The 20,860-nt window shown below is 56.5% G+C and overlaps 7 protein-coding genes across 7 annotated transcripts, besides 16 other annotated features; 3 read left to right on the top strand and 4 right to left on the bottom strand.

The window, feature by feature from the left end:
* Positions 1-21: 21 nt before the first annotated feature.
* On the bottom strand, positions 22-3,662 carry EKO05_0007008 (uncharacterized protein; the record flags this gene model as incomplete). The annotated part of the gene is made up of 3 exons (XM_038940823.1): positions 22-819; positions 871-3,467; positions 3,533-3,662. The coding sequence occupies 3 exons, from the start codon at positions 3,660-3,662 to the stop codon at positions 22-24; spliced, it is 3,525 nt and encodes a 1,174-aa protein (XP_038797533.1).
* Positions 577-631: a tandem repeat.
* Positions 3,663-3,666: 4 nt separating the features above from the next.
* Positions 3,667-3,710: a tandem repeat.
* Positions 3,711-3,758: 48 nt separating this feature from the next.
* Positions 3,759-3,803: a tandem repeat.
* A 455-nt stretch (positions 3,804-4,258) lies between these two features.
* On the top strand, positions 4,259-6,633 carry EKO05_0007007 (uncharacterized protein; the record flags this gene model as incomplete). The annotated part of the gene is made up of 4 exons (XM_059636937.1): positions 4,259-4,394; positions 4,447-4,614; positions 4,670-5,514; positions 5,563-6,633. 4 exons carry the CDS (start codon positions 4,259-4,261, stop codon positions 6,631-6,633), a joined length of 2,220 nt encoding a protein of 739 aa, XP_059492920.1.
* A 334-nt stretch (positions 6,634-6,967) lies between these two features.
* Positions 6,968-7,583, top strand: EKO05_0007006 (uncharacterized protein; the record flags this gene model as incomplete). Its single annotated transcript, XM_059636936.1, has 4 exons — positions 6,968-6,982; positions 7,039-7,173; positions 7,255-7,322; positions 7,391-7,583. 4 exons carry the CDS (start codon positions 6,968-6,970, stop codon positions 7,581-7,583), a joined length of 411 nt encoding a protein of 136 aa, XP_059492919.1.
* A 497-nt stretch (positions 7,584-8,080) lies between these two features.
* EKO05_0007005 (uncharacterized protein) lies at positions 8,081-10,354 on the top strand (the record flags this gene model as incomplete). Its single annotated transcript, XM_059636935.1, has 6 exons — positions 8,081-8,237; positions 8,300-8,541; positions 8,591-8,630; positions 8,680-8,704; positions 8,760-9,436; positions 9,504-10,354. The coding sequence occupies 6 exons, from the start codon at positions 8,081-8,083 to the stop codon at positions 10,352-10,354; spliced, it is 1,992 nt and encodes a 663-aa protein (XP_059492918.1).
* Positions 10,101-10,138: a tandem repeat.
* Positions 10,153-10,307: a tandem repeat.
* Positions 10,355-10,423: 69 nt separating the features above from the next.
* Positions 10,424-10,455: a tandem repeat.
* A 242-nt stretch (positions 10,456-10,697) lies between these two features.
* Positions 10,698-10,737: a tandem repeat.
* Positions 10,738-10,895: 158 nt separating this feature from the next.
* Positions 10,896-10,934: a tandem repeat.
* Positions 10,935-10,936: 2 nt separating this feature from the next.
* Positions 10,937-11,021: a tandem repeat.
* Positions 11,022-11,316: 295 nt separating this feature from the next.
* EKO05_0007004 (uncharacterized protein) lies at positions 11,317-12,478 on the bottom strand (the record flags this gene model as incomplete). The annotated part of the gene is made up of 2 exons (XM_059636934.1): positions 11,317-12,357; positions 12,416-12,478. The coding sequence occupies 2 exons, from the start codon at positions 12,476-12,478 to the stop codon at positions 11,317-11,319; spliced, it is 1,104 nt and encodes a 367-aa protein (XP_059492917.1).
* A 277-nt stretch (positions 12,479-12,755) lies between these two features.
* Positions 12,756-12,795: a tandem repeat.
* A 410-nt stretch (positions 12,796-13,205) lies between these two features.
* EKO05_0007003 (Dual-specificity kinase) lies at positions 13,206-15,541 on the bottom strand (the record flags this gene model as incomplete). The annotated part of the gene is made up of 5 exons (XM_038940740.1): positions 13,206-13,484; positions 13,535-13,631; positions 13,680-14,490; positions 14,546-14,627; positions 14,681-15,541. The coding sequence occupies 5 exons, from the start codon at positions 15,539-15,541 to the stop codon at positions 13,206-13,208; spliced, it is 2,130 nt and encodes a 709-aa protein (XP_038797529.1).
* Positions 15,133-15,195: a tandem repeat.
* A 232-nt stretch (positions 15,542-15,773) lies between the features above and the next one.
* Positions 15,774-15,798: a tandem repeat.
* A 51-nt stretch (positions 15,799-15,849) lies between these two features.
* Positions 15,850-15,905: a tandem repeat.
* Positions 15,906-16,163: 258 nt separating this feature from the next.
* Positions 16,164-16,189: a tandem repeat.
* Positions 16,190-16,230: a tandem repeat.
* A 3-nt stretch (positions 16,231-16,233) lies between these two features.
* Positions 16,234-16,275: a tandem repeat.
* A 1,114-nt stretch (positions 16,276-17,389) lies between these two features.
* EKO05_0007002 (uncharacterized protein) lies at positions 17,390-19,151 on the bottom strand (the record flags this gene model as incomplete). The annotated part of the gene is made up of 5 exons (XM_038940812.1): positions 17,390-17,577; positions 17,627-17,705; positions 17,760-18,218; positions 18,366-18,715; positions 18,764-19,151. 5 exons carry the CDS (start codon positions 19,149-19,151, stop codon positions 17,390-17,392), a joined length of 1,464 nt encoding a protein of 487 aa, XP_038797528.1.
* Positions 19,152-20,860: the final 1,709 nt, after the last annotated feature.

Raw genomic sequence — 20,860 nt, 5'->3', positions numbered from 1 at the left:
GTCGCCGATGCCATCTGTCCATCAACCGACCCTCTCGACGACCGGCTTAGCAGCCTCTCTCTTCTCGACCAGCTCAACGCTCGTCTGGCTGTTCTGCGCATCGCTGAGCGCCTTGACAATGTCGCTTTCTGCCTTCTCCCTCACTAGCCTTCGCAGGCTGTTGATCAGGAAGCCGGAGAAGATGTCCACACTCCACTCGTTGGGCAGCATGGCAAGCACGTCGCCGATATCGAACCAGCCGCCGAAGCGTTCCAGCAACTCGCCGGTTCTGTCGACACGCTGCGACATGTCCTCGATGTTGAGGAACTCTTGTAGGAGAAAGTTGAAGAGCCGCGACTGCTCGAGGCGCGACGGGAGCTCGGATTGTGGGATCGGTAGCGTGCCGCTGGTGGTGGGGCGGAAGATGGAACTGTATCCATACAGACAGTAGCTTATCGCTGTGTCGAAGTCGCCAAGACCGTGCGTCAACAGGCGTAGCGCTTCTTGATGCTGTTCCTGGCGGCCGTGCAGGATGATCATCTCGGGCACCAGTTCTTCCTCGTACGGCTCGAGGCGTGCGAGGATGGTGCTGACATGGTAGGAGGAGGTAGTAGGCTGGTTGGAGCCGAGGAGTTGGAGGAGGCGTAGGCGTGCTTGCCACCATTCTGCTGGGATGGCGTTGTCGGTTATGAATTGGTGGTAGGTGGGTTTTGGGGGCTCGAGGATGCGGTAGGTCTCGTAGGTCTGGGATAATGTGTCACGGGACTCGGAATTGGTCTCGAGCTCGTGAATGACTGTGTCTAGATAGAACGCAATCAACTCGTTCACATAGCGTGTGTGCTATCCAAGGTTAGTAATCTGGCAAGTGTGACTACTATGTGAGACATGTACCTTTTTGCCAAAGACGAGGTACTCCAGGTACTCTTTGACAGCACCGGGAGCCTTTTCCTTCAGCAGCTCAACAGCGCTTGTGGGCTCGAACTTGACTCTACTGTGATCGTCGGCAAAGATCTGTACACCGAGCTTGGGGTTGCGATTCGCGAGCCATGCGCCGTACTCCTCCACTAGCGACTGATCCCGAATGCGTGCAAGATACTTGCGCAGCTCGTTCTCGCCGTCGACAAAGGCGCCACCCGCATCTTCCTCGCCATCAAGGATGCGTTTCCATGTGGCTAGCACCTTTGAAGCCTTGGCTGACGCCTTGCAGTTGCTTTGATACAGCCTACTAAGCACGTAGAGCCGATTGAACTGTTCGAGTAGTTCCACAGCTCGGTCAAAACACTCGACCTCCCGGTCGACGAGCTCATTAAGCTCGGCACGATACATTCCTGTGCTTGACGTGCCATTGGGGCTGCCTTGATCCAGTAATAATAAGATATGCAACAGTGCAGCGTCAACCGTGCTGAAGACGAACGGATCACTCGTAACGCTTGCCATGCCCTTCCTCCTTCTCCAGAACTGCAGATACCTCTTAACGAAATGGAGCAGGTTATCACCAAAAGGCCCGTTGACGTCTGTCGGCATTGTCGACAGGTCATTCTGCCGCAAGAACTGCTCGATGATTGATGTTATACCACCAGAGACCTGGATGCCTTCCGGTCCCTGGACCACTTCTTTGTTCAAGACCGGTAGCAACGATAACACGATACGTGGATCCACCTCACCTTCGATGAGAGCTTGTTCGGTGATGCGTTTCTCGTTTTCGAAGATGATGATGTTGATCCTTGTGCGAAGGACGACGTCCATGAAAAGGAGTACGGATGCCTTTTGACGTATGTAGATGAGGCTGAGATACTCGGACTCGTTGCGGGGATCTTGCCCTCGTATGTCGCCAAGTACTCTCTCCACCGGGTTGCGATGCGGGTGTAATCTCCATTCACCGTCGACGGTTGCGAACGTAGCTTGCTCCAAACGCGAGTCCAAGCGTGTGACGAGGGGGTTGCGGACAATCCACCAAATCTGGTTGCCGGCCCATATCACATTCCGAGACTTCAGCTTGGACAGCCGCTCTGTAAACTCGAGGTCTGCCTTTTCTTGCGCTGTGTGGACTGGCGCTGCTCTCTCTGGCGTGTCTACACCCGTCTTGGAGGGAAGCTGCAGCCGCTGCACAGTAAGCTTGGCCCCGATTTGAGGAAGGACAAGGTCGTAAGGCTGGACTATGGTACGCATACCCAGGGGTGTTGGGATGTGGGTACCGTCTGGTGTCGAGAGACCTAGTGCGCCGAGGTTCAGCCAATCTTTGGTTGCTTCGCCCGCACCAGGATCCACGTCCCATCTTTGGATCTCAACGCCGTACTCAAGCTCATCACCAGCCCCTCGGTGAACCGCAGCCAGCACGTAGCCTTCCTCGGCGTCCATGTCAGGGCCCATGGAGGCTGTCCAATCTATGCCCGAGCCGTCGACTAGCAGTGCATCCGGGTAACTGCTGAACTGTATGCTTCCCCGGCACATGTCGCCGTCCAGGTTGACGAACATGCCGACGCCCTGTTCGGATGGGGTGGTGCCAACGGTGAGCAGGAACTCGTTTGGGGTTGGTGATGCAATGTGGGGCCTTAGAGGAACGAAGGGCGGGGGCTGTGGAGCTTTCTGTAGCTCCAGCTGCGGGATGGCCTCTCCTGGCGGGGGCGGTAAAGGCTTCTCAGCAGCTGTGCCCTCTGTGGCTTCTCCTGCGGCAGGGCGTGCGGGAGAGCGAGCGGGGTGGTGGGCCGGTGCTGGCGAGACGGTCGGTGATGGTGAGTCTGGTACATTAAAACCATGGCGTTGTGGCGGGGGTGGTGGGCTTGCGGTTCGTGAAGAAGGAGCGCTGCCTATGCCCATGATATTGAGGCTCGTGCTTCGGTTGTGGCCTCTCTGCTCGCTCGCGGATGGCTGTGCGCTCGCGGACGACAGACTTCTCGACGGGGGGTGAGGCACGGTAGCGATTGTCTCGGCAGCGCCTCCGACATGGCCAGCGTTGGGATCCAAAGACGAGATGGGGAACAGGCCAATCTTCTGCTGGTGCATCACGTCCAGCAGCGCATACGAGTGGCTGTCAGCGGCGCACGAGAAGGCGTCGCGCCTGACAGAGAGCAGACATGCGCCATACTCGATGGACTTGACTGCCTTGGGCGGCGAGCTCTCGGTGATCTGGACGAGTCGCAGCCTCTTCTTCAGGCCAATGACGACGACGACGCCCTCGTCGTCGCCCTCTGCTTCGTTCAGGTCGACGCCGCCGACCCACAGGCAAGAGATGGGCTTGAAGGTCGAGTCCGGGCTCAGCTCGGGCAGCGAGTACATGGACAGGGTGTTGTTGCACAGGACGCATGCCTTGCAGATGCGGGGGAGGACGAGGATCTGCTGCACGCCGGGGCCGGTGGGGTCGTTGTGCGGGGGCTCGAGCCTGGAGGCGACGATGGCGGTGGGCTCTGCCGAAGGGTCGTCGGCGTCGGGGGGGAGCAGGACGAAGTGGAGGAGCTCGGCGGCCGAGGTGCCCACGTAGAGGTTGCCGTCTGGGGGGCAGTCAGCTGCGGGGGGCGTGGGCGTGGAGGCTGCGGACGGGAGGCCAAGCACGTACCCCAGATCTCGACGCAGGTGATGCGCGCATCGCTGTGTTGCCCGTCCGCGGACAGCGGCAGGTCCGAGACGAGCTTGCGGAGGACAAAGGGGCCGTCCTGCAGGGGCGGGGGAGGAGCTGCGTCTGCCATTATTCAGGAGCCGGAGCAGGAGCAGGAGCAGGAGCCGGAGCGGGAGCATCACACGCGCCACGCCGGCCAAGGGCGCGAAGGGGGGGCCATGTTCTGGGCGGTGGCAGTGGTGGTGGCAGTGGTGGTGGCAGTGGTGGTGGCAGGCACACACAGTCGCATCATGTCCAGGCACAAGCTCGAGCGCGTACCGGTACCGTAGCTGCGCCAATCGGCTGCCTAGTCTCCCGCGCGCGCGTCACCCCCCAGCTCCGTGTCGACGCGAGCTCCACCACGACACAAGAAAGCAGGACTAGCCGTATACGGAGCCGCATCGCATACAGAGCCGCGCTCTGGCGAACCCAGCACAGCACACCCATAGCACCCCGTAGCACACCCATAGCACCCCGTAGCACACCCATAGCACACCCACAGCACACCCACAGCACACCCACAGCACACCCACAGCACACCCACAGCACACCCACAGCACACCCACAGCACACCCACAGCACACCCACAGCACACCCACAGCACACCCACAGCACACCCATAGCACCCCGTAGCACCCCCCTCGCACCCACTACCGCGCACGTGCGAGAGCGACCCACGACGCTGCCATGGACGCTGGTCTGGACGTGGAGGCGCACGCCGCGCTGGCAGAGGCCACGGAAGAGCCCCGCCAAGCGGCCACAGCACCCCAGCCCGAGACCGACGAGGGCAACAAGTTCCAGAAAGCCATTGGCGCGTGGAGGAGTATGGCCTGGCAGCTCCGGGCCTACCGAGCAGCGAGCTGACCATACTGCAGACATCGATCTGACCGCGCTCATCCCCCAACTCGACACGGTAGCCTCAGACATCGTCGCACACCAGAGGGACACGCTCACGCAGAGGAAAGAGTTGGCCCAGAAGACAAAGGACTTCAGGAAGCTGGACGACGAGAGCAAGCTCAACGACTTCAAGGCGCTGTTGAAGTGCAAGTCCTTCCTCCTACAACACCCTGCGTGCCACGCTAACCTGACAGCCCGCAGCATACCAGAACTTTATTGATCTGATATCGAACCAGTCCAAGACCGTCCAGGCCTCGTTCTTCCAGCTCTACTCCCCGCTGTCTGAAGCGCCCGACCCGTACCCTCTCCTCGAAGCGTCCGTCGACTCCCTGGTAGTCGCCGACGAGCTGGTACCGAAGCTCACATCCGAGAACGAGCGCCTGCAGAACACAGTCGCAACTTTGACTTCACAGCTGGACGAGTCCGAGAAGAAGCTAGAGGAGGAACGAACTGCCCGCAAGACCCTCGAGGACACTCGAGACAGCAAGATCAAGGAGGTCGAGGCCTCATGGTCTGCCGTCCTCGACGAGAAGAAGGACAACTGGGAGGCAAAGGAGAAGAGCTTGGAAGAGAAGGTGGAGAGCCAGGACCGACTGCTGAAAGAGCTCAAGGCCAACTACGAGGTCTCCCAGAGACTGAGCAATGGAGAAGAGGCTGCAGCGGGGGGCAGTGGAGGTGCCACCGCCGCAGAGCTCGAGATGGTGAGCTCCGAGCTGGAGAGAACGAGCCATCGCCTGGCCCAAGTCGAGGCACGCAACGAGCAACTGCGTCTGGATCTCGCCCAGACAGCATCGGCACACGCCCAGCACGTCGCGGTAGAAGACGATCCTGCCTTCCTTCGTCTACGCTCGGAGAACTCGTCGTTGTTGCGCAAGCTCGAGAATGTGCGATTTGACAAGGACGCTGAGCGCACGCGCCTGGAGACTGGCTCTCGCAACCTGGAAAGAGAGATCAAGTCTCTGAAGAGCGAGAAGGAGGCTCTGCGCGAAAAAGTGCAAAAGTGGAGCGACTACGACAATGTGAAGCAGGAGCTGGAGGTGCTCAAGGTAAGGCAAATACAGAGTCAAGAGCCAGGCTTGTACTGACCCATCCAGTCGATTGAGTTCGCGACAGGCGATGATGACGACGAGGCGACTGAAATGGCTCTGTCGCAGAACGACGCTGCCAGCAAAGGAAAGGGCGAAACATTAGAGCAGCTGCTACTGGCACGCAACAAGAAACTCAGCAACGAGTTGACAGTCTTGCGTGTCTCCCATCAGGACTTGCAGGGCAGACTCGAGGCTCTGCAAGAAGAGCTTTCGCAAGCAAACATGGACCTGGAGAAGTCGAGAGCGCTCAATGAGACGCTGGAGGCTGATCTGGAGAAGGTGCAACAGGAGGCATCCAACGCATTTGACCCCTCTGGCGTGTCAGTAGCAGGAACCTACGTGTCTCGATACCCACAGTCGTCGTTCGCAGGCACACGACGCGGCAGGGCAACATCACCTACATCATCCATCATCTCCGGATTCGACAACTCTTCGCAAAACACCCTCGCCTCACTTCGCGCCGGTGAGCAAGTGGGTGGAGGCTCGGGCATCTTGCCCATGGTCACGGCACAACGTGACCGTTTCAAGAAGCGCAACTCGGAGCTTGAGGCCGAGCTTCAGAAATCGCACCAGATTGTTTCTTCGTTGCGCTCCGAGATTGGCTCGCTCCAGAAGGACAACCTCGACCTATACGAGAAGACACGCTACGTATCATCTTACAACGCACACAGCAGAGCACCTGCGTCCTCCGCGTCATCCTATGGTGCCAACCCAAACCCTTCCACTGTCCAAATTAGCGACAATGCCACCGACCGGTACCGCTCCGCTTATGAGTCGAATCTTTCGCCCTTTGCTGCCTTTAGGGGTCGAGAATCAGCACGCGCGATGAAGCGCATGCACATCTTCGAACGCATGATTCTGCGAGTGACAAAGCTCGTGTTGCAGACAAGGACGAGTCGCAATATCTTCGCGGCGTATTTGATGGGTCTGCATTTCCTGGTGTTTTGGATGATGGTTTCGACGGCCGGGGCGCATACGGGCAGCGCCATGGGAGCTACCGCTTCCGTAGCTGGGCCCATTGACGTGGGACCTGGTGATCTCTGGCACAAGGACCCAGTTGATGAGGGCACCGCATAGGTTCTATAGTTGTACGCACGTTTCTTACCGCAAGCGTTCTGCATTAGCAAGCGACCGTTGATACCAGTGCGTCTCTCGCCCCGTCTATCACTCTGAAACCACCATCGTGATGAAAGACTCGCTACGCTCTTAAATACTTCCACGTGTACTTTACGGTCAAAGTCGTGGTCGCTGTTCAGACATGGTCTTGGCGCTCTGTAAACACCAAGCGAGAACTCGACCCGCCGTCCCGAAACTTCATCACTGCCGCCAAGACTACACACAACTCAACACTCCTCTTACGCGCCCCACGCTAGTAAAGCAACCACTCCGCCCAGCTCTGCCTGGCCACAAGATGCAGCGTCGCATGGTGAGTTTGAACCAAAACGCCCCACTTGTAAGATCAGCCGCTAAGAAACGAACAAGCTCACCAAGGAGGAGGAAGCCTCGGCTGGAGGCGAGGATATGGAAGTGCGCCGCGAAGACCAGGAGAAGATCAATAAGTTCAGTTCCCTGCATCAGAAAGAGACGACGTTAGAAGAGGAGCTTAGAGCGAAGATTGTAGGTACAGCCCCGCCCTGCTGCTCTCTCTCTTTTTGTCCTTATTCATGTTGATTTAAGAGCAACGTTAATTCCCAACAGAAGGAGAAGGAAGACCTTGAGGAGATTTCAACAGAACTTGAGCTTGTGGATGAGGAGGACAAGGTACCGTAAGTCGAAATCTTCGTCCTACTGCACATATGTCAGTGGCCAGCAAACAGTTCTGACGCACTCCAAGCTACAAAGTTGGTGACTGCTTCGTCTCATTACCCCAACCGCAGGTCCTCGAACTCCTGGAGAGCTCCACACAGACCATTGACGAGGACGTAGACGCGCTCAAGTCAAAGCTAGAGTCTGTGCAGGAAGAGATGGGAGAGTTGAAGAAGGCGCTATACGGTCGCTTCGGACGAAGTATCAACCTCGAAACATAGCCCACGACGACAGAGTAGCAATGGCATCACAACGTTCAACAGCAAACGGTACGATTATCAACTCAATAGTTCGCACCCCATTGCCTCGTTATTTGACGGGTTGGATTGACTGCTCAATTCGGAATTGATCTCGGACTTGGAATGAAAAAAAAAATTGCATTCACGACCACCTGCATGCAGTTTGAGTCACCACATGAATCTGATAAGCTCTCGACGAATTACAGTCATCTTTGAGGCTCTTGCAACGCAGCAACAAGTGGGTCTGCGCCGTTATCGATATGCTGTCGCATTATCCCCGCGTTATGCAGCTAGTTCTGGCGTTGCCTTAATAACAATCCAGTTTACACTACAGTTTATGCACCTCGGACATACTGACTGGATTCGCGGGGTCGAGCTTCTCCTCTTTCCCGATTTCTTCACATCTCATTTTGCATGTTTCTTGTCATGGTAGCTTGCTTCCTCTTGCTGACATCCCACCGTCGCCCAGCTTGAACGTCATGGAGTCTGCGGATCTGGAGCGGACTTATTCCCGCGATCAACAGCAACAGCGGCTAAACGATGGCTTTCACGTCACAACCCCGGTGGCACTGGTGAGAAGTACAACTTCGCGGAGTGTAGCGAGTACTCAAAGTCAAGGGAGATCGAGAAGTCGTCGTGAGCATGTCCGAATGGCACGGCCATGTCCAACCAAGCACATTGCTGATTCCGCTACATAGGTGCAGAGGGCTCTTGTGCTACTCGGTTGAAGGACTTGGAGAAAGATGTAGACTCCTCGTCTGACCTGGAGAAAGAAAAGGAGGATCGGGTTGAAGAAGTGGTCATCTCGCCGCCGTCAGATGTGACATCTAGAGCGGGCTCGCATTCGAATGACTCCGTTGCATCGCTCGAAGAGCCGATTGCCAAAAAGATCCTTCGGTTCCAGGATGGTGACCCTGAGAATCCAAACAATTGGCGACAGGTACGTAAGTTTCCGTTTCTGTGGTTCCTGTACACTGACGGAAAGGGAGCCGAAAAAGATATACGCGCTGTTTGTGGCTATCGTGAGTGGTGAGTATTGCATCCACGCTTGGCTCCCCTTGCTGAACCCCCCGTATAGTAATGAACAGCACAATTGGCTCCTCGTAGGCTTCATCGTCCGACATGCCGTTCCTCGGCGATATACTGACACGCACGTAGTCTTCCCGCTGGAGCAACAGGACCCATATCCCAGCACTTCCACCAAACCAACGAGTACAAGCTCATCCTACCCACCTCGATGTATCTTGTGGGATACGTTTTTGGCCCCTTGATCTTCGGGCCTCTGTCTGAATCCTATGGCCGCAAACTAGTCATGATCATCTCTTTCGCCCTATTCACCGTCTTCTCCATCGCGTCAGCCGTGGCGCCAAACTTTGCTGCGCTTGTCGTGTTCCGACTGTTCGTCGGTGTTGGAGGAAGCTGCGCCATTAGCGTAGTAGGAGGCATCTGCGCAGACATCTACCACGACCCCAAGAGCCGAGGGAGGAGCATGGCCATCTTCATGGCTGCGACGACGTTTGGGCCGATCCTTGGCCCGCCCATCTCAGGCTACATCTCCGTCGTGTCCTGGGCCTGGGGGTTTTGGGTCGGAGCGATCCTGGCGGGCGTCACCTGGCCGCTGTTCATCTTCTTGCCCGAGACGTACGGACCGGTGATCCTGAAGCAGCGTGCGCAGAGGCTGCGCAGGGAGACGGGCGGTGAGAATATCATTGCGCCTATCGAGCTGGAGAAGACTGACTTGCATCACATTGTGACTGTCATCTTGACGAGACCTCTGCGGATGCTGTGTTTCGAACCGCTGGTGTTGTTCACCTGCTTGTACTTGAGTTACGCATGTAAGCCGGTCCAAGCCACACACACATACACTGTTCCTGCGAGCAACCCACTGATCTCCTTTCCCAGATGCCATATTCTATATCTACCTACAATCGTATCCCATAATCTTCACGGGCATCTACGGCTTCAACGCCGGCGAGCAAGGCCTCGCATTCCTCCCCATCGGCGTCGGCGCACTCATCTCCGCCTGCTTCTACCTCACGTGGGACTGGTATCTAACGCGCGCCCAACACGCCAACAAGCGCTGGTCTCGCAACGAAGAAATGGTCCGGCTGCCACTAGCCTGCATCGCGGGACCCTTTTTCGTCGTGTCGAGCTTCTGGCTCGGATGGACGGCGCGGGAGGACATCCACTGGATGGTGCCTACGTGCGCGGGCGTGCTGTTCGGCATGGGCTACCTGTGTCTCTTCATGGCGCTGCTGAACTACCTCGTCGACGCGTACGAAGTCTTCGCCGCGAGCGCCATGGCGGCAGCGTCGCTGTCGCGGTCGTCGTTTGGCGCCGTGCTGCCCTTCGCCACGCGGCCCATGTACAGAGCCCTGGGCGTGGCGTGGGCGACCAGCTTGCTGGGCTTTCTGGCCGTCGCGCTGTGTGTCGTGCCGTTTGCGTTTTTGAGGTTCGGCGGCAGGATGAGAGAGCGCTCCACGTTCTGCCAGTATCTGCGGCGGAAGAAGAGCGAAGAGGAGGAGGCGGTGAGGAGGGAGCGTGAGGGTGCGGAGAAGGAGAAGGAGAAGGAGAAGGAGAAGGAGAAGGAGAAGGAGAAGGAGAAGGAGAAGGAGAAGGAGAAGGAGAAGGAGAAGGAGAAGGAGAAGGAGAAGGAGAAGGAGAAGGAGAAGGAGAAGGAGAAGGAGAAGGAGAAGGAGAAGGAGACGCTTAGCGTCGGAGCCGACGAAGTCAAAGGAAAAGAGGAGGTATGATCTCCACCCCCTTCACCACCACTGCTGCATGCCAACCGTCATCCACAGCGACGTAGAGCAGAAGAGCCCAAGAAATTAAAAGAAAAAAAAAGAAAAAAAAATACCCATGCTTCTTCCTTTCGACTCAAGCCCTCACGCAAATAATGGCCTGCTTCGCTCCTACCAACCTAGCCTGCCGTCTCACCTGCAGCACTTTCGCATCCACCTCCCTCCCTCCCTGCCCAACTTTGCATCTACCCTACCGTGACAACCCAAAGCCCCGGACTAGCACATCCCTACCATCCTTTCTACTTCTACACCTTCTACTCTGTACTGCTACCTTCTTTACTCTGCTGCTGTTTTATATTGTATTGTGTTGTGTTGTGTTGTATTGTATTGTATTGACTATGTCGTGTTATATTATATCATGTCTTGTTGCTAGTCACAGGTAAAGGTCAGGCTAGAGCTGAGGTGGTGGGAAGAATAGGGATAAGGATTGTGATGTTTTAGAAGGAGATTCTGAAGGGGAAGAAGGGTTTGTACAAGGGTAGAAGTAGGAAAGATTATTTTTATTTTTATTATTGTTATTATTATTATTATTGTTAGTAGTAGTAGTAGTAGTAGTAGTAGTAGTAGTAGTAGTAGTAGTAGTAGTAGTAGTAGTAGTAGTAGTAGTAGTAGTAGTAGTGTTTTAGCGGTAGATATCCGCCGGGACTCGATTGACACGATGCCGGCTATGCGAATCGAAGACTACTGCCTGGTGCATGGACGAGCTGTAGTGACGGGTCTTCCTGCCGGTAGGTGGAACATTGTAGATGATAAGGCATGGGTATTAGATACAATGCAGAGTTACGCCGTACTCCAACTCCAATAGAACCTGGTATCGTCACAATTCAACAACCGCTATTCAAAACACCCAAACCCCCCAAACCAGACCAGACCATCGCTCCAGCTGCGCTTCTCCAACACGAAAAAAAAAAAGGTTAGCTCGTGTCCATGGCCTCGCCATGCTCCCTGGCCGACCCATTGCTTTTCCCAAGCGCCTCGACGATGCCCTCCAGCCCTCTCACCTCATCAGCCCTGACCCTAACGCCTTCAACAGCGCCCTCGACACCTTCTCTCGTGTCGATGCCTCGCTTTTCTAGTATGCGCTTGCTCTGGCTCTCGAGGTACAGTTTCCTCTCTCGCGATGCGTCGTCCGTGTCTGAGGTGTTTCTGGCGCCGGTACTTGAACTTGTACCTGTACTTGTGCTGGGGGGCAGAGCGGTGGATGCGAGATGGGGTTTTAGATTGGAGAGCAGTTGGCGTAGGTAGGGGAGTTGCGAGGTGGTGAAGGAGGTGTGTGTGGCTAGCGGTGTTGTTGTGGATGTGGAAGAGGAGGTGGTTTGCGGTAGAGGTTGCAGGCCGAGGGACTGTGCAGCGGGCGTGTGTGTCAGGAAGGCAAAGGCGCCGCTGTCGTTTGGAGTTGATTCGGCGCGGGATGGACTCGCGCTCTCCCTCTTCGTGTGTTGAGGGTGCGGCGGTTGCAGCAGCGCTTTCAGCAGCGCAATCTGCGCCTCGTTGCGCGTCTTCTCGGCCAGCAGCGCGGCGTGCAGTTTCTGCGTCTCGACGAGTTTCCGGCGCAGCGCATACAGCTTCTCCGGCGTCCACTCGCCTGCGCCCTTCCCAGCTGTGTCTGCGATGCCGGCGTAATGCCCCAAGCGCACCCACCGCGCCAGCTCCTCCTCGCCGCGCGGCAGACACAGGACGTTGCGCAGGGTCCAGATCTCGAGCTTGTCGAAGTTCTTGTCCACGGCATTCTCCATCAGCGTTTCCAGCTTGAGCACGCCTTCCTCAATCTCCAGCGCGGCGTCCGGGTAGGCGTCATTGCCGTCCTCGTCTTTTTCTGGGGTCCGCCTTTCGGCTGCATAGCGGTCGGCGAATCCAAGCAGGTGCGGGGGTGCGGATGATATGCCCGTCTCAAAGGTGTCGGTGCAGCGGTAGAGGACCTCGTTTATGGCGTTGATTATGTCGTCGATGAGGGACTGGCGGGGTGTTAGCCTTCACTCGGGCGGTTCTTGCGGAAAGGCGGGGGCGACGTGCGATGGGAGGCCAGGAGAAGTGCTCTGTGAGCAGCATGTTCTCCTGCTGCTGTGCGTTGGCCATGGTGGCTGCTGTTGTTGTTGTTTGCGACGCGCGACACTTGTTTACAGAGGCCCCGCTGTTGCCGTGCTGGATGATGGTGCTAGCGCGGCCCGCAGCGCTGCCAAGTCCTGCCCTGCATCCAACTGAAGGATGCACAGCTGGGATACATCAAGTTGCATGTGAGAAGACTGGAACACGCCATCTTCATGCCTGATATCGGCTGCCGTTGCTATACGCTCCAAGCATCAAATATAACATTGTGCTGCGAGACGGAACATACAACCAAACTACCAATGGCTCGCCATCCACCATCCCCATCCCCATCGCCATCGCCGTCCTCGTCACAGTGCGAGCATCGTAGCTTCTAGCACTCTTCTTCACTCCAATCTCCTCCTTGCGTCACACTCTTAAGCAGTACCGTGCACAGGTAGTGGTATATCTTTTCAGCCTCAGTGGGACTCAAACAAAACCAGTTCAACGCCAGAATAGAGCTCTGTATCCACTGCTCTGCCGTCCCATCCACAGGGCCAAGTGAGAATAACGGATGTGCCCAGAATCAAAAATAACGCAGACGCAAACGCCCTCGAGCCACAAAAGGCAGAAGCCCAGTGATGCGTCATGTCGCTGTCGTAAATGCAGTATATGGGAAGGGAGACCTGGGCTGCCTATCGCAAGGCACGCTGCCCGCACGACACCTTCTCGAAGTTGTCCAAAGACGTCCGCACAGGAGACGCCGCCACGAGGCCTACTAGTACGCTCGTGCGTTCTCCTGTCGGGCTCGCGCATCCTCTTGTCGGTCCCGCTGTTCTCGCTGGTATCGGCGCTCTTCTTCCTGCCGCCTCGCCTTCTTTTCCCGTTCCAGCCGGATCTTATGGGCTTCTGTGCCGTCGTCCATGAGCGACTCTTTGAACCAGGGATGCTGCAGCGCCTCCTTGGCCGTGATGCGCTTCTTGGGATCGTACACGAATATTCGTCTCAAGAGGTCGAGGAACTGCTTGTTAAAGTCCGTGTGCCCTGGTATTGTTTCCTGCACATGTCAGTCGAGGCACTCAGCGAGCAGTGCAAGAGGAGACGTACATGGAGCTTCTTCATCGCCTTGACATACTTCTTCGAAGCCTTGTTGATATCGTTGTTGGGATAGTCAAGCTTGTAGTTCTTGAAGTATCGTGCGGCACTACACCCGTCAGTAACGCTGTCGTTGTTCTTGCAAACGCAAACTTACGAATTGGCAGAGCTGCGAGAGTTTGTGCGGTCTTGCTTGTAGACTGCTCTGACAATGTCTCGGTCAATCTTGCCACCGCACACCGCCTCCATCATAGCCAGGTGCTCGAGGTTGTCGTGCGTCTGGAAGAGGGCATCGCCGGTGAAGAACTCGACCAGAATGCACCCTATGCTCCAGATGTCGCAGGGGAAGCTCCATCCCAAGTTGAGGATGATTTCTGGCGCACGGTAGTGTCTTGTCGAGACGACCGAAGAGTGATACTCGTCGTTGAAGGTAGCCGACCCAAAATCGATGAGCCGTATCTCTGGGTCGAGGAGGACCTTGCGGTGTCTTGCTGTGCGGTTGACCGTGGTCGAGGATGAAGGCACGGTGCGATTGTATGTGAAGGTCTGGTAGGCGTTCTGGACCAAGAGAATGTTCTCGGGCTTCAGGTCGGTGTGGATGAGGTTCAGGTCGTGCAGGAAGGCGACGCTGGTGAAGAGCTGTTTTGCGAACTTCTGGATGTGCGAGCTTGGGAAGGGCACGAAGCTATTGCTCTTGAGGAAGTCGAAGACGCTTTGCCCGTAGAGGTCCGTGACGATGCAGATGTGATTGCGGAAGTCGAAGCAGTCCCGTAGGTGGATGCAGCGGTTGACGTTGTGCTTGTCATTCGACGCCAGAGTCGACAGCACCCGCAGTTCGATGCGGCTGGCGTCACGGTATTTTGGCACGGAGCGGATGACCTTGATGGCGCACTTTGTGCCTTTTCTCTTGTCCCAGGCCTCCACCACCTTGCCAAAGGTTCCTTGGCCTAGCAGCTTCAAGATCTGGTCTGTACATGCGTCAGCACTGCGAGGGGGACGGGACGTGGTGAGTGGATTGCATACATCGCTCTGTGAGATCGGCCTCGGGCACGACTATGTAGTGGCCATCCTCGTCGTCGACCTTCTGGTCCTTGTAGTTTGATTTCTAAGCCGAGTCAGTGTGTGGGTGAGAAGTCGGGTGGAGCACGGGGTGCTTACGTCTGCAACGACCTGGACATAGACGTCCTTGGCCTTGACGACGGGGTTGGGCGGTGGCTGGTACAGGCTGAAGGGGTCGTCGTGGTCGAGGTCGCGTCTCTTTGCCTGCTTGGCCTCGTCCTGGGCGGCAGCACGTGTTCGCTTCCTCTTCTGGCCGACCGCCGTGTTCTCGAGCGGCGAGATGTGGTGGGTGTTGCTGGCCTGCGAGCCCAGCGAGGTGGCGGCGGTGGTGTTGAGGGCGGACGTGGTCCTGTCTGTGGATATGGAGTGGTTGGGCGAGTCGTAGTAGGGCGTCTGGGTGGTCGAGTACGACGTGTGCTGGTTGTAGACGGGGTCGTAGGCCGTGGAGCCGGCGGCCGTGGTCTTGCGCTTCTTGTCAGTGTGGCGTGCGGCGGGGTTGGTGGCGTTGCGGTGCAGTGCAGGCTGTCGCGGGGCGGCAGGATCCTGGTCGGCGTGGTCGTGGTCGTGGTCGTGGCCGTGGTCGTGGCCGTGGTCGTGGTCTTCGTCGTCGTCGTCGATGACAATGACCTCCTTGGGCAGGCCGTTCTTGTAGAAGTCGGCCCAGTCGGGGTGCCGCCGGCGATGGTCGCTGGCGGCGGCGGGGGCAGCCATGTCGGGGTGGGCGAGGGGCGGCAGCTGCTGGGGGTGTCTGCTGTGGGTGCTGGCGGTGCGGCGGAGATCAGGGCCCGGGTTCGAGTTGGAGGCGGCGCCAGCGTAGCCGCTGTACATGGAGTTTGCTATTCGCGCAGAGCCGTTGGCGAGCTGGGTGGCATTGGGCAGGCCCGACTGGTAGGGCTGGTGGTGAGGATAGAATTGATGATGGGGCGGCAGCGTGGCCGTGGCCGTCGAGGGCGTCGACATGGCGGCGGTGCTGCTCGGCGGTCGAGGTGCGCGCCTGGCGTCGAGGCGCTACTGCTCTCGCCGGGCGAGGGTGCAGAACGTCGCTCGCACGCTGGGGCGTCGGCGGAAGAGAGGACGCACCGCCGTGCAGCGAGCGCCGAGGGTGTCTATGCCTATGCGTAGACCGACCGGCGTGTGTATGTGTGCGTGGTGCTGCCCGTGTCGTCGCACGCAGTCAGTCGCCAGCCCTCCAGCGTGCGTGCGTGCGTCGTGCGTGCAGAGCAAGGGAAGCGGCCGCGAGTCGTCAGGCGGCGGGGCAGGCAGAGGCAGGTGGCCGTGGTGGTGCTGGTGGTGGTGCTGGTGGTGATGGTCAAGGTGGTGGGGGCAGCAGGGCTCTCGCACACGAAGAGGAATCGCGCGCTGTTCTCATGCCAGAGCGGGTGAGCACGTCGTTGGCAGCGCAGGCGAGGTTTCCACAGACTCCGCAAGGTGATCAATCGGGCGGGTCAGTGCGGTCTTAGTTCGTCCGCACTGACGCACTCCAGTCCGCGTAGCAACGAGAGAGCAGCGCGCCGAACACAGCGCCCGCCGCTTCAATCTCTGTTACCCGCTCACTCCGCACGGAAGGACCGAGGATGTGTTGAATGATAATAATAATGATACTAATAATAATAACACGAACAACACTAACAACACTAATAACACTAATACTAATGATGATGATGATGATGATGATGATGATGATGATGATGATGCTGCTTTGAACAAACACAACCTTTCAGTGCTCCTTGCCCGCGAGGACTGCGCTCGTTGCTTCTCAGTAATATCGGCCTGGGCGAGAGAGGCAGGACTACGCCCCTCCTGCCCTTTCCGCCGGTTATTCACACATTCACACCATCTCACACACGGCCGACTGTGCACCCCACCACTAGCAGGCTGCAGCATGCAGCAACCTCTTCTTCCTCCTCTTCTCCTTCTCCTTCTTCTCCTTCCTCCTCCCCTCCGTGGGCCTACGTCTCACGTGAATACGTCAAGGTCGCGAGCCCACTCCACAATAGAAACAAATCCAACTCTACTCTTCCATAACCTCATCCCCATGCATCAAACAGTCGCTGTCCCCAGGAGACCCATACAACTACCCCAACGTCCACTATTGGGTATGGTAGATTCCCAGAGCCCAGCCGGGGCTTGGCTTGATTCGGTCGTCCCTCGATTCCACACACGGTGCACTGCACGCACGCATGGGCCACCACCTTCCCTCAGCTCCATCTCCTCCTGTCGCAGATCAATCTAAACCGAGTCCTTCACACGCACAAGGTTCATGAGTGAGAAAAGGGGTGGCACGTCAACACAGAGATAACTTACTGACCTACGACGCCCGTTCCAAGCCACAAAATCACACGATGCTAATAGTTCGATACTTTCCATCTGCCGAGGCAGGCCCTCGACATCGATTCCCCCCAATCAATTACCCCCCCCCCCCCTGCTAGGCCCTGGTAGAAAAGTGTTGCAGCACACATGTTTTGCAAACGTACCAAAACGGTGTCATTTCTGCACCGCAGAGTTCTCGATGCACATCACACACCTCTCCACCAATAACGTCATTGTCGGCTCTCACACGCCGCGCCAGCGTGACATTTGCACAAACGGCTTACTGTCCTGGCCGTACTTGTGTAGGATACAAAAATTACCATGACCCGAGTACGCAAACAGCGAATTCAGATAGCCAGCCCATTTTCCCCCCTTTTCCCTTGCCGTGATTCCATGCTGACTAGCAACGACAGAACCGGAAGCAAGACGTGTGTCGTAAGTCGCAATTCGTTGCGAGTCATTTGCAGTGTAAGCCGCATAGTAAGAATCACGTGTGCGCTAGGGAGTGCGTGGCATGTTGAGCGCCTCAAAATAGTCTTCCACCAGTCGACCTACACGGTCGACAATGGCATCAACTTCGGCGTCAGTGATGTTGTACGACGGAGAAATGAGGATGTGGTCGCCGTCTGTGCCATCCACAGTACCCGTCCCCGGGTAGACGTGGACCTCGTATGGAGGAGCAAGACCTGTCGACTTGTCAATAACACTTCGCGCAAGAGTGAGTGCGTAGTCTACCTTTAAGATATACTTCCCAGTTCACTTTCATACTAGCAGGAAACGGCTCCTTGGTCTGCTTGTCCTTGACGAACTCAATCTGCACCGTGTTAGCTCTGTGCTTTCTTCGGACTGTCATTCCTTAGGCACTTACACCCCAGAATAATCCTACACCGCGAATATCGCCAACATGTTGGTGGTTGCTGAGGCGCTTCTTCAGCATTTTCGACAGCCTAGACCCCTTATCTCTGACATTCTGCAGCAGCCTCTCCTCCTGGACAATGTTTTGGACTTCGAGGCCGGCGGCACATGCCAGGGGAAAGTTTTGGAAGGTGTGACCGTGACTGAAAGCGCCAGACCCTGGACCATACTGAAAAGCATCGCTCACTTTGGGGCCAACGAGCATTGCAGATAATGGCTGGAATCCACCCGCAAGGCCTTTGCCGACGAGTTGGATGTCTGGTGCAACTCCTTCCTTCTGCCAGGCATGCAGATAACCCGTTCGACCCATCCCACACATGACTTCGTCGAAGATGAGCAGCACTCCGTATTTATCGCAAACGTCTCTCACGGCTGTGAGATAGCCATCTTCGGCAGGAACGCAGCCAAGTGCCTACGAGTGCAGTCAGTAATAGTGGCTCTTGAATAGCGTCACATTACTTCCATCTAGAGGCGCCTGGGCAGACTCAGGGTCGCATGTATCCAGTGCCCTCTGTCCCTATAACCTCAAAACAAAGGGCTCAAGAAATCACAAACTCACAGCACCGACCACAGGCTCGCATATGAAAGCAGCCACGTTCTCGGAGCCCAGATCCTTGATCTTCTGTTCCAGCTCGTTCTTCAGGCGTGTCACGTACTCGGCAGCTGTTTCCCCCGACTGAAGACCACGGTAAGAATAACATGGCGAGATGTGGTGTGCATTGCGTGGCAAGGCAGGCTCGTACAACTCCCGTCGTCCTTTGTGGCCGCTGATGTCAAGAGCACCGAGAGTGGCTCCATGATACGAACGGTCTCGGGCAATGAACAGAGTACGAGTTGGCTCAGGGTTCGCTTTCTCCTTGGCGTGGTACTGCAGAGCGAGCTTGTAGGCTGCCTCATTGGCTTCAGACCCTGGAGGAATGGTCAGCACATGTTGCTAAGCACTACTCCCACACATACCCGAGCAGTAGAAGACAGCTTTGCTCATTCTGCCATCTGTCGAAGTAATCAGAAACCGTGCAAGGTCTTCTGCGACGTCTGTATCGAACACCGTCGACGAAACGTAGGAAATGCCCCTCTTGAGAGTCTTCATCATGACCTGCTCGACCCTCGTACTGAGATGCCCAATGCCTGTCACTGCAGCACCTCCAGACGCATCTAGCACGTTCCAGCCATTTTCGAAATGAAGTGTCTGCGCCGAGGCACGCTTGATGCGATATGGTGTGCTTCTGACACTACGATTGAAGAGATGCGATCTGCCCGCCATTGTGGTTGGCCTCGAACTACGGCGAGGCATGACTCGTTGCGGTTTTCGTGTGCTGGAAGGCACCATGATTGCAGATGGCATGTTGACTTCTAGACGGGATGAATATCGAAGTGACTGGCAGCTGTTGTGCAGACGTAGCTGAGGCCTGCCTAGGATGGAGTTAAAATGAAAGAGTGAGTTGTCAAAATAGTTGCGCTTACTGTCATCTTTATACTTACCGCGCCGTGCCTAGCAGCAACAGCGGGAACCAATGTGATCGAGCAGGTGCCCTGTAGAAAGACCCCTCTCAGAAATGCCATCACTACCAAACTATTACTCTCGGCACACCGAACTTTCCTGATCGGGCCGTCCGGACCCTGCAGACATGCAACTCTGAAGCCTTGCTGCTCTAGGCTACGATTCTGACACGCAGTTGCACTCATGCGTAGGCACAATTGCGGTGTAGAAGTGAGGCCAGCCGGATGACAATAAGCGTAACGATGATAGCTATCAAAGGATTGTGAGAAAGTCCAATCGGATTAATATCTGCGTTGGGCTTTCCCCATTCGATGCTGCTTGGTACACGACTGTCAACTCGTTCGACGAGAATACTTCAAATCAAACGGAGCGGCACAGATACCGGAGCCACGGAAGGTAAGCCACCACGCGGATTCATGCATGCCAGGTTACTTGCAGTTAGCGGCAAACAGCTGCATGCCGTGGTTGACTGGGATTGATCGGAGTATATCTGGACGTTCGGAAACTTTGCCAAATTCCTTCATTGCAGATCGTACTGGAGGGAGTTGGCCAATGGCCAAGAGCTGGCCCCAGCAAGCGGGGGTTTGCTGCATAGCTTGCAACATGGGTGCGAGAGATGTCGAACATAGCCGTTGTTGAAACTTCCGGTCGCTTGCATATGTTCCTGACAAGACAGTGTCAATTGCAGCCGAGGTACTTGTGTGACAAACGTACTGAAGGCTGAAGCCTTGTAGTCGGCGAGGCATGGCCCTTCAAGGCGCACATTTGAACGCCCGGCAACAATGCGCACATGACTTCGTGTGGATGTAACGCAAACTGACCGCTTCTTAGTCCGACCCGTAGACGACCGAGTCGCCGTGGCACCGAGTCGACCGTGAGCAGCTAGTGGTGCTTGCGTTGGCATCCGTGAGATAGGGCCTTGAGTATGCTACGGCCCCCTTCTGCTTAGCAGCGTACCCGCACTCACTAATGCTGCTCAAGTGGACAAAGAACCACTAGGGCGGGGGGACGAAAACGGGATGCAGTCGTTCTAGGAATACTGGTTTCTGGCGGCCTTGTGTCACTTGCTTGAGCCTCTGATCACTTGCAGGGATGGCACAATCGTGGCGTCAGGCCAAGCACCGAACAGCCGGTAATCGTCTAAGAGGCATGTTTGGTGGTGTAACAGCATGATTTGCTGCGTGGTTATCGGTCAACATGCAAGACTCATGGACACCGGTCTACACGGTTAGATATGGCCGCCAAGTCAAGGGCCAATAGGCGGAGTCGAGAGTCGCCGTGGACACGGGTCAGGTTGAATGCACGGCTTGATGGCGCGATGTGGCTGCATGGATCATGGTCGAGGACGTTGAAATAGCCGCGCTGCAGGAGAGGGCAATGATTGGAAGTCGCGGCCGGAGCGAGGGACTGTGGTCGACGAAGATGATGCCGTTCCGAAGGGCGATCGCTCGGCCCGGCTTGGCACTCCGTGCCGACATCCAAACTTCTTTCCACAGTCCCACGTCGCAACTTCCCCGCCAAGCATCTGGACGGACTTCCCCACATCGACAAGC

This window comes from Ascochyta rabiei, chromosome 11 (genome assembly GCF_004011695.2).
Source record: "Ascochyta rabiei chromosome 11, complete sequence".
Taxonomy (NCBI): Eukaryota; Fungi; Ascomycota; class Dothideomycetes; order Pleosporales; family Didymellaceae; genus Ascochyta; species Ascochyta rabiei.
The sequence above is the reverse complement of the archived record's forward strand: the minus strand, read 5'-3'. Positions and strand labels throughout refer to the sequence as shown.